General features: G+C 48.3%; 1 protein-coding gene across 4 annotated transcripts in view; it reads left to right on the top strand.

Annotated features, from left to right (window-relative positions):
- LOC119404726 (protein CBFA2T3) overlaps positions 1-13,843 on the top strand; it is a 133,497-nt gene extending 119,654 nt beyond the window's left edge. For 3 of the 4 annotated variants that reach the window (XM_049418493.1, XM_049418498.1, XM_037671384.2), the window contains 5 exons: positions 1,301-1,560; positions 3,157-3,221; positions 4,439-4,658; positions 5,256-5,446; positions 5,579-13,843. In XM_049418493.1, the coding sequence (XP_049274450.1) occupies positions 1,301-1,560; positions 3,157-3,221; positions 4,439-4,658; positions 5,256-5,446; positions 5,579-5,800 (958 nt within the window). In that variant the 3' untranslated portion in view covers positions 5,801-13,843. The remainder of the gene's footprint in view (positions 1-1,300; positions 1,561-3,156; positions 3,222-4,438; positions 4,659-5,255; positions 5,447-5,578) is intronic. The other variant, XM_049418494.1, reaches the window with a different exon arrangement.
- Positions 13,844-14,229: the final 386 nt, after the last annotated feature.

Genomic DNA, 14,229 nt, shown 5'->3' with positions numbered 1-14,229 from the left:
GGGGACGCCATGCTTACCGCGAGAACAGACGTACGGACAACGTGGTGCTGTCCAAGAAATGAAAAAAAAAAATGTTAAGTGTGCAGTAATTTTTTTTTACGTACGGCTTCCCGCAATTGTTTTATTTTAATAATGAAGAACGCTTTATTTATTCAAGCTAGGTAACTGAAAATTGGAAAATAAAAATAGGCACTATTTCTTGGCACGCGCGCCGGCAGGCGCTTCGGTTCTGTAGCTTCCACGTAGTACTGCCAAGAACAGTTGTCGCCGAGTGAAGCTCTGGAAAGAAGTCTTAATGTCCGAACTAAACATTTATCAAAAAGACTCGTCTCGCGCGACGAAGATACTTTAAAGGGGTACTGACACAAAATTTCGCGGCCGAGATAGCTTGCGGGATCGATTCCCGTGAACATGCGTATATCATCTGCAGAATATCAACAGTGAATATAGCTTGGAATGTATTTTAAATGAACTTGAAGTTTGCTTGAGCGATCGACATCCTCGCTCTATTGACACCCACAGAGGGGACCCTTGGGGACCACCTACTTCCCTCACGTGACCACGCTGCAACAAGTTATGATGACGTCATAGCCGCCATGTTTCTTTACCGCGTTTGCTCCAGCTAGCCACCCTACTCCAGCAGCCTACTTCTCGGCGGCTGCTCGCTAACCGTGCGGAAATGCGTCACAGTTCTGTGTGGTGACGTGATCGAGCGCTGCACCCTCTAGGTGGTGATAGTTGCACCCTGAGGCTTGTCGTTTTTGAAACCGAAACTGACACTGGTTGGTAATGAGGAGCCTGTAATTATTTATCTGTCGCCCGCTGCAGCAAACGATGTGCCGTGTTATGATTAACAGGACTCCAGCAACACATTGCAGCAAAAAAACGCGAGGCCAAAATTTTTGTGTCAGTACCCCTTTAAGCTTCTTTAGTGACGCTGGTCTCATTGAGATACTTCATGGACGAGATGATGATTTTTTTTGAACAGGGGGTGTCGCCGGAGCAAACGTTCCAACAGATGGTCCTGTCTTCTTCAGAGCACCAACTTGAAGTTGCTGCCTTGAAGAAGACAAGACTACACGTCGAAGCGTTGGCCCTGTTCAAGAAAATTCATCTCTTCAAGCCTCCATCTTCTGCCTTGTTTGGATTTTCAGTTCGTGGAGTGTTGTGGCTTTGGTTACGTTCTGTGTCTGTCGCGCACTGTGTACACTTACAATTTCCCCATCTGGAGTAGCACGCCAGATGGATACGTTGGATACCACGCAATGCTCTCAATGTAACGCTCATTTGCAAATCGCAGTCGGCCGAAGGAGAACGGACACGCGGCGTCAGCGGTGGGCGCAGCGGTGGTGCTGGAGGAAGGTGGCCCACCGGCGGCCAAGCGCCACCAGCCCCTCTCAGCGAGCCCCGGAACAGCGAGGCTCAGCCCCGGAGTCGGTGCGCACGCCGCCCACCCGCCACCCACGGCGTTCCGCTTTGAGGAAGCATCGACGCCGCTATTCCGGGACCGCTACGATCGCTACGATCGCCTTGACAGGGACTTCTATAGGCCTTGCTACGGTACGCACTGCCTCCGTCTTGAGATTTATAGGGCAACTCCTCAATTGTTGTTGCTTTTCGGCAAAACAATATCTGTGCACTCTGCTGCTCCCGCGCCGGCAGGCTAGTTCATCTCCTGAGCTCGGCGCGACAAAAGTGCTGAGTGCGCCTCTGTTGTCTCACGGTGTGCACTCCGTTTGGCTGCATGACCGTGGGTCTAGTTATGACGCTACGGCACTCAACCTACAAGCCTTGTGTTGTGCTTATGAGGCATTAGGTGAACCCGCAGGTGCCGCAATTATCGTTGTTACCTCGTACAAATAGATTAGTTGTGCGCAAACGACTCCAAAACACGGTGTCACTAAAGGCGTAGCGTGACCGATTTAAAGCCACAGGCACGCATGGAAAGATTGGTCACTCTGTCATACGGTATGCGCGAATATGCTTGTGGACTATGTGAGGAAGACGAAATGAAAGAAATTCTAAGAGTGGAGGACTTAACTAGAACAAAGAATGATGTTTTTTTTTATCGTATACGGGGTGAAATGAAAGCAAGAAGATAAGAAGGTGTACAGTAGGAGCGTGCAGCTGTGATTGAATGACATAAATAAATGAGGAAACAGCGTGTTACCAGACACACGCACAGAGTTGTGGACGCTGAGAAAAATTAGACCTGTAATATAAGCACACCATGAATTGTTTTGAATGGATACAAATATTGTGAGAGTAGCCAAATAATAAATCCATACAAATGCATGTACAGGCTGTCTAAAAGCGAGCCATTTTCATTGAATGACTGGAAGTTCTAGAGCAGAAGTTACGTGTCCCGTGCACTCGTTCACGAACTTGTGCCCATCTGCAACAAACGCCCTGCAATAATTCGAAACAGTACTCACATCCGTCTTTCTGTCGTCCTCGAGATTTCAGCTAGTGTTTTTACTCCTTATTTATACATCCGAAAGAAAGAATATTCGAAGCCTTCGAATATTAAGTTGTCGAGCTGAAGACGAATCGAAGAGAGACTTTATACTATGTTCGTTCAATATTGTGAATATATATCGCCGCACTCCTGCAGGTTATAAGCTCCACTTATATTTCTTCAATCTCACCTCTGAAACAAAGCAATGCTTCTTACAATCACGCCTCTTGTATATCACAACGTCGAAGAAATGTAGGTATATTAGCACAGCTTAAAAGCCACTGCAAGAAGTACGTCGTCGCAGCTGGCCGCATGATCAGCCGCGTTTCAACATTTCATCGCTGTGTGCGCTGCCGATGCGGAGCAAGCCTGTAGAAGGAATTCTCTCACAGTCACTACTGTCACGAAATAAACAAAATTCTGTAGTTTCTACGCGCCAAAACAACGATATGATTATGGGGTACGCCATTGTAGGGAACTCAGGATTAATTTTGACCACCTGGAGCTCTTTAATGTGTACCAAAATCTAGGTATACGGATCTTTCTCTGCATTTAGTCTGCATCTAAATGCGGCCGCCGTGGTCGGCAAAAAGCGCGTCCTCAAGCTTAGCAGCGCAACACTTTAGCCGCTAAACAACCACGACGGGTGTTGACATGAAATCGTAATGCGCTCTTTCTCTCTCTTTTCTTATCGCTAGGAATGCTGCATAGGGATTACCCCGAGGATCGGGACATGGAGGACGAATGGAAGAACATCAACACCGTGAGTGCCTATTCTACAACATTCAACGGTCAGAAGCTTCGGAGTGCGAGGGTGACTTCCTGAACCCCTGTGAAAAGCACGACAGTGGTAGCAGAAAAACGCATTTTATATTTTCTAGCGTTCGTTCAATTTCTTATTGTTATTCGTTCAAAACTTTCGCTTTGCCAGAATATTGTGCGGATAAAAATTGCTGCTGTTAGCTGTGTACCTTTACAGTAATGCGTGATATGAGAACAAAAATTGCAAGTGTACAAGAGTATTATTGTATAGTATTATCATTCAATGACGCCAAATAGAAGCCGTTGCAATGCCCGTTAACGTTGGCATCCTAAAATATATTTCGAGTTATATAAGTTGTGTGCGGTACCAAACATGCATGTTTTACGTACCACATTTTAACGTCGCTGTGTTGCTTTGAGAGATAGTTTTAACATGTTATTTTGAACTATATATACCATATGTTCCACCTGCTCAATTGCTAAGGAGTAGCAGCTTCCTTATTTGTGCGCCAACACCTTCTTATTACTTATAATTAATAAAAATGGTGGTATTTTCGTGCTCTCTGATAACACGAGCGACCGGGAACAAGTCCATTAAGGAGAGCTGTAGGGGTGAGTGGCCCACGTGGCCACTCGCCCTCCCCTCTTACGCTGAGATGAGGTTACACCTCCTCTCCGCGGTAGATCACGTGAGCGCCTTTTCGCGGGCATCTGTAGTACGCAGAAAAAACTAGAAACTAGAAACATTCTAATCGGACGTTTTTCTAACCGCTCTACAACTTTCTCATTGGTATTTCTGCCCAACTTCGTTTTTTTTTCAAAAGTTAGTTGAAGAAAAATGCCTAATTAGGAAATTAAGAAGACAACAAAACATAGTGCGACTTACTCCATGCAATAGTCAGCAACATGCATTTCGTGGTGTCGTAATAGAGTGCGTCGGCATATTTCTGAACTCTGGCTTGATAGCTAGGACACCCTGTATAAGCCCGCCTGACGGTATTTGCATTCAACGCACGCACAGATTTCGCATATCTATCCAAAAATATATCCGCCAAGATACCGGCCGATCCAGCAACAGGCAGCAGCAGCGGCAGCACCCACGCCACACGTGTACAATTCTTAGTTAACAAGCCAAAAATGGCTCCTTCTGAGCCATGGTGGTGGGAAAACCCCGCTCGTGGCAGCGGCTGCGCTCACGCGCTGCTTATGGGTTCGCAGATGCTGAACTGCATACTGGGCATGGTTGAGAAGACCAAGCGCGCCATCGCCATTCTGCAACACCGCAGCCAAACGGAGCGGCCCGATTTCTCGGCGTCCGTGTGGACGGGCAGTCGGCGCCACCTGGACGTCGACTACGATCTCAAGAAACGGGACCTCATGGCGCACTACAAGTCAGCCGCCGAGATCGACAGGGTCTCCGAGGTCCGGCGTCGCGCAGGTGAGCCTTCACTCAGTCTCTCAGCTATCAGCTCCGTTTTCGTATCGCTGCTGCGTGGAGTAATTAGTGGCAAATCACATATATATATGGTGTTCCTAAACTTGACCCGGGACGTGGCGAGTAGGTGGCGCAATTAACGTCTCTCACGCCAAATTCCATGAAGTAGGACTTCACGTTCCAGCAAGCATAACTCCACTTCCTCGAGTTCAGGGTGCCATCCTTTCTCGGAGCTCCAGGAAAGAAAATTTTAATGCTGATGTTCCCTGCCTTTTAGCCGTCGATTCGCTGCGTACTTACACAAATTAACTGCGCACTGCCTCTCAGAAAATTAAATATCCTCCTTCGCTTCAAATTCAAAGGCCATTATATGCGTTGTGTGCGCAATAGGACCAGAAAAATTCCAGTCCAGGACGCCATGAGCCACGAATCCCAGTAGGTGCCAAGTTGTCGAAATACTAGTTTCGAGTGAAACAATCAATGTCGAAGTCGCACAACGTGGGCCGTAGATGTGTTTGATTTGGCAGCGACCGCAGGTCTTTACATACAGCATTATAGCGACCGCAGCAGCGCTGTAAAGGGCGTGTCTCGCGCTTGCAGAGGAGGCGGTGAACGAGGTCAAGCGACAGGCCGTGGCCGAGCTACAGAAGGCCGTGTCGGCGGCCGAATCCAAGGCCAGCGAGCTGGTGGCAGCCGAGCGCACCAAGATGGAGCGGCTGCTGGGCGAGGCGCGACGCCAGGCCGCCGAGGAGGCACTGGCCGCCGTCAACCACCAGGAGGACTCGACCGAGGTGAGTGCAACGCTTTCGGTGCCCCGCTAGCCCCTTCTATGGGGGCTTGAGGAAGCACTGTAGTCGTGTCAAGACCGCGGAAGGACGGATGTGTTTTTGACCTGGTTCCCTCGGTTTCTCGGCCCCTTAAAGCAGAACTGCTGGAACTGCGGACGCAAGGCGAACGAGACGTGCAGCGGCTGCAACGTGGCGCGCTACTGCGGCGCCTTCTGCCAGCACAAGGACTGGGAGAACCACCACCGCGTGTGCGGCCAGCCGTCCTCCAGCCCCAGCAGCAGCGGCGGAGGCCCCGTCGGCAAGCGCAGTCCCACGCCACCCCGCAGGCTAGAAGGCAAGGTGGACTCACGCCACTAACTGCGCTGATGCCATCGTCGCCATCTCCAGCACCGGCCGCCGACCACAGGGGGCGCCATCGACATTCTCGCAAGAGGTGCACGTGCGTAAAGGCACCGCAGTGGACAGGTTGCTGTGAAGGAGCACGTCGTCCGTGAACGTACAACTGAGTGGACTGCGGTTGTTCACGGCCCGGTAGTAACTACGTTCGACATATCTACGGCTCCTGCGAGCTCAGGAAATAGCCTTGCGGTGCTCGCACACTGGCCACCCCTGCAGCACGTTCGTGATTATACCTTTGTTTCAGAGGTTAAGGACGGCCCTGTTCTTGTTTGCATCATTATAGGACGCAACTCATCATATTCCTCGCTTCGCCAGAGTGCTACGAACTCAAAGCACCACAGAGACACTTGTTTCCTGGCGTCCGCGCTTGTGTTGCGGAAGACGCAGTACACTACTGCACTATGTCTGCTGAATCTCATTTTTTGTGGTCTTGTGTTCTGAAAGGCCCACGCTATGTTCGCCACTAGTGTATGTTATTTGTCTCAGAAAGGTTTTTTTTTTGTTCGAACCAAACCAGGAGATATTTTCTGTGGACTATAACTGAGGTCGTGTCTGCTGTGATGCAGAAAGTGGTTGCGGCAAGAGATAATATCCGTTTGGGAGCAGCCATAGCGCACCTTCTGTATCGACGCGTAGTTGACTGAGTCGTTTCCGTCATCTTGTTGCAACCTCCACCGTTAGCCAGGCGGAGAAACCGCAAGAAACCGTGTGGCGCCGTTGCATGTGTAGCAGTGAGATTTCTGTAGTGATGTTGTCGTGAATGCATCAAGCGTGCTAGCTCGCACACGCACACATCCACACGTGCACTTGCCCAGCGTTGCCCCTTGTTGGCGTTGCCACTCTAAACGCTGGAAAATTAGAGGCGGGAGGCTGCCAGTGGTTTGTCTCTTGCTTTGTGTGGCACTGCCCATGACAACCATCGTGCTTCGTGAACACTGTGTGGTCATACAAAGCGAAAATCCGTTGAAGCGAGATAAGCCACCGTGATTCGGGTGGTTCGCTACCTGTCACCATTCCGACAAGGGTTCGTCGTCCATGCTTCGCACCCCTTTCCCACTCGCACCTCCACCCTCTGTACACACACTCTTCGCCGCACTGTACAAGCCATTGCCAGCAAAGCTGCTGACAACAGAGAGGCCGTGCTCTCGTTCACGGCGGTCTGGATTCATGCATAGTATACTGCATTCATCATTTTCACCTACTTTCAGTGATAGGCTAGCAAAGTGAAGCTATAGAATTCGTGAGACGATTTATTGTGAACGCCCGAACGACAGGAAGGGAGACTAGGCTCACTGGTGCTTGCCAACATGTTGGGATGAATCTATGTCAACGCCAATGAAACAATGCGGAAGCTAGTCAAACCACAGCCATGACTGTTACCTTCAGGAGCACTTAAGACCGTGTTTCCCTTCTTAATCTACGTCGGCGCTACAACCTACCGACTCCGTCAGAAATTATTGCATTTTTGTGCTCTCGCGTCGCATTTTTCATTTATTGTTGTTCTTTTTTGCTGCGTATTTGTCATCGGTCAGTGCAGCTGCTTTCGAATTCGTTTTAGGAACACGACATTGCATCTCTCGTTTGCACAGGAGACATTTTCGACAATCTTTTGATTCGATGCCGTGAGTTTCGATGCTGTTCGACACAAAGCTGGTGTAATCGTGTCATTTTATACATAGCTTACACCTAGCCACGATAAGAGCACGACTTTTGTGTTTTCTTTAATTTACCGCTTACGCCTCAGTAGAGACTTCGAATGCACGGAAGGCTGTAACTGGAAGGACCATTACTAGTGCCAGTACTAGTGGAGAAAGCACTGCCTTTACTGACAGTTTAGTCAGTTCCCTCCAAACTGGCTAAACGCATCGACGCTGTCTACTAGTAAGCTGCTTCTTTCAAGTTATGTTTCAGTTAATCTAGTCGAGGCAACTATAAAATTTGTGACGTTGTTTTGTGGCTGACACACTACAACTTCGAGCACGTTGCTGTTATCTTTCTAGGTAGAGACGTTTTTCGGTTTTTCGAAAGTCACTTGTAATCAGGAATACATATCGCGACAAAATACTATCGCTTAGGAAATGGAAAGATTACGACTGAAGTCCGCTGGAATTTTTTTCATCGACACTTTGTTCGGGTGTATGTGTGTGTGCGTGTGTATTCTAGTCGGTCTAAGATTTACTGGCACGTTGTCGTAAGACTTTAGATTGCTTTATTGCCATGTTTGAGCAACGTTGCAAGTTCCCTGCACCATCACTAGTGTATTTTGTCTCTGTGGAAAATAATTTCCACTTTCTTTTAAATGTGGATAGGAAGTTGATACGGCCTGATGACGAACTTCACTGTTTTGTTTGTTTTTTTTTTGGTTCTCATAACTATATGACCTTTTCAAGCGGGAACGGATAGGCTATTGGCATAAAGGCGCTTAGTGCTTTGAAAGTCTCTGCACCGTTTACTAAAATAACGTTGCTGGTTTCCGGCCTTGCACTCAGAATGCATTCAACGAAGGCAGCAAAGCGCGCTTTCGCGACACTTACAGCAAGGAGTGGATGTCGAATCCGCGTTGCCGAACGCACTCTTCAAACCACTCCACTTCCAAAACCTAGATGCCGGTAGATGGCGGCATACCGTGAATAAAACGGGCATCAGGCACGGGCACATGTGTCGTGATGGGGCACATGGGAGACGTGTCTATCCGGTAGGACCCGGATGTCACAATGGGTCGCATGGAAGGAAACTTAGCTATAGACGTCGAGTAGCTTGTCTTCCCTCTACGCTATTGAATTGGCCATAAAACCCTCGAAACCAGTTACGCTCCTCCAAAAATATCTGCAAAAGTCATGATGGTGAAGCGCTAAAGAAACGGAGACTTACGAAGAACTTCGTAAGTCTCCGTTTCTTTTAGCGCTTCACCATCATGAATGTATACCAACACGCCCAACTGGCAGTTATTCTATATATATCTGCAAAAGTGCGTCTATTTGGAGCCTCACTGCTAGAGCGCTCTTCCACCAAGTCGGTGCCACGCGTTTAGATCTACAGCAAGGCAGGTGGTTATGCCTGGTACAGCGAAGTATTTGCCTGGTTATGTACAGCGAAAAAACTTGTCCCACACGCACTCATTGTATGTACCGGCTGATTTAATTAGATAGGATTAAAAATGATGCCAGGTGGCGCTGCTGTTGGGCGCTGCTTCACCCGAAAATATTGTGCACAATTAAGATTTACTGAATCTGAATTTTACGCAATGTTCGTTTCGCGCGATATTTCAGTTTTTTCTTAGTGAGAAGAAAAAACTGGAATATCGCGCAGTACGTTTGACACGCTCCCTCTTGTCAGGATATTATGCAAATTAACACACGACATAACATCTGCCGAAAAACTGGCTGGGCGTGGCAAGTAATACTACGTCTTGTTCTACCTTCGTTCCTCTTAAGTGGCCCTTATGTAGATGGGGCTGTATGACGGAGGTTAACGAGTAATTCTCGCTGATGGCTTTCATGCCCTACACGACGCACTGAAGGCTCCGTAAGCTGATCGCCGCGCTGACGAATCTCCTGACACCGCCACGCGAGGTCGTAAAGAGGGAACGAGAGTGCTTCACATGCAACGTGGTCGTTACTTCAGAAACTCGCACAGTGTGTTTCGGGTGCTACCACAAATTACCTGTAAAGACTAATTAATGCAGCACATTAGCTTACGCCTACGGGAGCGCCTTCGAGCCCCATCTTCACGGGCATGGGTTGAGCCCAGATAGAATCACGCACGTCACCGATTACGCGCCACCTCCTTTGCCGCTGCTGAATGTATTTTGAGGAACGTTAGTTGACGGATATATTCCGCGATGGTCACTGAAAGCAGCATCTGCAATGTAACCTTTCCCAAACACGAAGACCTGCGTCAAAAAAGAAAGAATAAAGAGTTGCGTCGCAGCCAACAAAAGCAACATACACAGTGGCTTCACAAAGAAGGCCGGCACGCATTTGTTTAACCATAATACGGCCGTACGGGAAGCCGTGCACTTGAAAAATAGTGAGCTTGGCCCACTTTGTTTTGCGATTCTATTTATTGATATGAGTGCGTGGTGTATGGTGCATGGAACATGTGACTGCGTGAGATTACGAGTGTTGCAGTTCGCGCGTGGCTGTACAGTATACTCTTATTATTTTTTTTAATTCCCAGCTTTATTTAATATTGCTTCAATTTGATAGGTTTTACAACGTGAGCTAATGCTGAGACGCCGCCGTTTGCCATCGATGGCGTGCAATTGAGTGTCTGGTGCTTCTCCGGTTTGAGGAATGAGTGTAATGTGCGCGGGTCCTACCGGTACATTATATAGCTGTTTTCAGAGTTGTTTGTAAAGAAAATTTATAAGAAGCATAAGATGTTTGCGTATTATAACGCATTCAAGCCCGTTCCCCAGGGACCGCAACAAATGTACAGGACTCCGGCGATAACAGCCGCCGTGTTGAACGCTAAGGCCGTGAAAGTGCGCTGCTCTGCGCCAGGTGCCAGAGGTCTCGTAGCTCAGCGACCGGTCTCGCGATAAAAGAGGCACGCCCCGAAAGGTTTCACGTGCATCTGCGCACTTGGTAGTCCAGGACACAGCACCGTGGTCAACTTAAGCGCCCAAGCGTGCCAGTCGAGGCCCCTGGTCGCAGGTGACGTGCCGAAGAGCATACTGCTTCGTCAGCGAAGACGTACAGTCGGCGCTAGTGGCTCGCTTTGACTTCGCTCGAGACTCGACTTTTTACTCGTGCTGTTGTGGGCCGCGGATGACGGGGACTGTGTGTCATTGGACGAGTAGTGCGCGTGTGTCTGAGTGCCTGCGTGTCCCCTTTCCTTGTGAACCGAAAAAAAAAAAGACTTCGCTTCCACGTGCGTGAGAAAAGCTGCCGCGCCTGGGAGCAGCGCTTGAGGTCGTGAGGAGAAGACGTGCACACGCGTCAACGCGGTATGCCTAATATATAGATACACATATACATACGAAGCTCGCGCCGGCACTTCGCGATGTTCGCTACTTTTTATCTTGTAGTTGTTAACGTGTGCCCTAGATGTCGTTCTCTTTACTTTTGTTTGGGAATCGAAGAGTCTCATTGCGCATACGACGTGAAGTCGATCACATGGCAGCTGCACACATTGTACCCAATCTCGTTGTAAAATAATAATAATAAATATCGACGTTGTTCTAGCTATTGTCGCCGTCCTCTTTCTTTTAAGTCGTGCCTATAATTTTTGTTGTGCAAAAAATAATAATTGTTAACTTTTTCTTTTTTTCGCCTCGCTCAGGCACGCCGTTTCCCGTGTGTTTCAGAATACATGGCGCCCGTGAACCACATGCGATGTCGGCAAATGCAATTTCTTTCGAAATAAGTGAAATCCGCTCGGCACTGACTGAGGACACCGTAGCGCAGATCGAGAGACGACGCGCATCCTTTGTAGCGCAAGTGACACAAGGGAGGGGCAGGAACGACTACAACACCGATTAAGTCTTTCGCGAGGCACTTCCCGCTGAAAATTACCCGCTCATCGCAACCCCCGCTGCCAAGAGGCATATTAAGTTTCACATTCACCGCCACCTTCTTTCCTTTCTGGTCTTTTTTTTATATACATGTCAAACATTGATGGCATTACTAAATAAAATATTTTTTTTTAAAAGCGCTAATTGAACTGCACTGCTCTCTCTTCATCCGCTCCTCATTGTTCACTTGGACACTATTTCGCCTTTGCCACAGCTCCCATTCCGGAGCGTACTCCATTCGGACGTGTCGCTGGCTGGCGCTGTGACCGCGATGCATATTCTACGCTTCCGCTTCGACCACGCTTCACACAGTCGCACGCAGGGCTTTAGTCAACTTATATGTTCGTTTTATAGCGCGTGGCTACGTATTCTAGTCGCTTTATACGCATTCTTTTCAGCACATCCAGTGTGCTTGATCTGCTGAAAGAATCCGATAAGCCTTTTTTTTTTTAATTTTCGTTTCCTCTTCAGTCACTGATATGCTCACTTTGAAACTAAGATTGCTCGCCTGTTGCAGCCGCAGCAGTGCAGACATCCGCCTTCGTTTCGCCTAATCGCGTACACTACACTGCTTTCAAATCATGCCTTTGTTGGCGTCATTGTGATGGAATCGTTTTACTTCTATGCGCCTAACCAGACATGGGTGTACAATGAACTGGTGTAGCCACTGAATCTCGACGTCAGGAAAGCCCTAAGCATGTCACCATGGGCGTCTTGCATCAGCGTTGCAAATGACGCTCAAAAACTAGCTAAGCGGTGATTTCTTCTTTCTTTCCCCCCTAGTCACCTGCCTGAAATGCCGCTCGGCTGCCGCACGCGTTAGTGAAAGTATCAAAGTGCACGCCGATATCTAGTCACGTCTGGTCGCATCGGAATCAAAACCGCTAGGACAAATCACACCACCACTCATGAATGCTCTCAGTTGAGCGTATCGCAGAATGAGTGTGTCTGGAGGTGCGCACAATGCGAATAAGATGCGCACACCACTAGTTAGCGCGTAGTAAAGTTGCAGCGGTTCAAGATTCCGTGAAACATGGCTAAGAAGGAGGCGCATGTCTGACTCGGGAGCACGTCTAAGATTCGAGAATGCCATGGCCAAAACGTTGACCAGATTGCAAATGCTAGCATGTCTGCGCAACTGCCACGCAAACGTAAAAAAAATTCTCTGCACGTGTGCCTGGCGTCTTGATTAGTGAAATTTTGCAAAGATATGGCCCACGGCACTTACGGGCTGCCTGGTCTCTGAACTACCGCGTGCAGTCAAATACAATATATCGCTTGAAATTGGAATTGTACGTTTTAACGTCATCCAACTAACTAAATTTATTCGAGCGTTGATGGCTCTGTCCAAATAGCTACCTCATTTTCGGAGCTGCACATTTAGACTAGTTTCGCATTCAAGCCACATCGCAGAAGCATTTCAAGTGCGTTAAGGTCTAGGCTAAAAGCGCAGCTGTAGTAATTCTTCGCGCGGCGCATGTGGGCTCCCGTAAGCAGCAAGTCTCGATATAACAGAAAGAAAAAAAATCATCACTGCCGCAAGAATCTCTGGTTTTGAGGTTTCGTCTTGAAATCTCGCTATACTTTGAGTTTCTCGAGCACTCCTAGAACATTATGGTCGATGTAAGAACGCAAGAATGGTGGCACTTGTTTGTTTTCAAGTTTCCGGTTCCCAGTTCAGTCACCTGGCCCAAGCATTTTCTCTTAGCTGCTCGGCTCGCTTTTTAGAGTGTTAAAATTGTGTCGCTGATGATGATTGTACGCCTAGTATGTGTGTGATGCGTTGATGATTGCCTTGTTTTACCATGTGTCGTTGATGTGTTGTCCTATTCGGGAGCCCCGTTCGGGCGATGTTATTCCCGAAGTGACCATTGTAGCGAAAAAAAAAAAAAAAAAGCACGGAGAACAGCCTTCAGAGTGCATCGTGGTGTATTTGCCCAAGTATACCTCATGGCGAACTGAAAGAGCGTTCTCCGAGTCCGTGAATCACAGTGCCACATTTTTCGAGTCTCTGAGTGCCGCGCCGCGTGGCCTCTGTAGAACGCACCTGTACATTTCGTTTTGTTTCCCTCGCGCCGTCTACCTCGAGAGTATCTCTTGGTGCTGTATAACTGATGTGTCCTCTGCTGAAACGTCTGCTGCTCTGTGTTTTTCCTCCTTGCTTCCTCTTTTCCCCGCCAGTTGATTTATAGTTTTGCCCATGCATTGACTTGTTCGATTGAGATCGTCCACGTGTAAACTTTCCACATACACGATGTAGACAAAGAAGTGTGTTCGACATTCAGTCATCTACCCCTGGCAGGTGTCGCTGCTGTGACGCCGACCGAGCGCTTTGGATTGTGTGTGTAAAATACAGCATACGTAAAATCGCCACTGTCACGGTGGCGCCAAAAGCCTCAGAGAAGGTATGTGACGTTGTGTTGAAGCTGTGTACATGTGGCAACTCTAATTTAAATGAATAAACGCTTCTATTGTGCCCTGGCCCATCCGTGACTTGAGCTGCTTGTTTTCTGCTTCGGCCGAGAGCGACGTCGTCCTGGTTCTCTTTGGTTAATCGGCGCTGCGATGACAACTGCTGTAGACCATGCCTGCTGTAGACAGAACATTACCGGATGGCTTCGTTTGGGTTTCTTTTGCCTTGCCGGACATATTGAAACACTGACGGTGGAAGTTGTTTAGGGATGTTGCCTCAACGCCAAATGGGGTTACAACCACGAATGTGCTCCCCACCATATGCTAAATGCTCCTCATTTGGCATTTATTGTACAAATAAATGAATGAATGAATGAATGAAATCATCAGCCACTCGGGAGATGTTGCCCTCATATCCGATGGCGCTGCTGTAAGAAGAGCGACATGACTCATTCGC

This window comes from Rhipicephalus sanguineus, chromosome 1 (genome assembly GCF_013339695.2).
Source record: "Rhipicephalus sanguineus isolate Rsan-2018 chromosome 1, BIME_Rsan_1.4, whole genome shotgun sequence".
NCBI lineage: Eukaryota > Metazoa > Arthropoda > Arachnida > Ixodida > Ixodidae > Rhipicephalus > Rhipicephalus sanguineus.
This window is presented reverse-complemented; position numbering and strand designations above follow the sequence as displayed.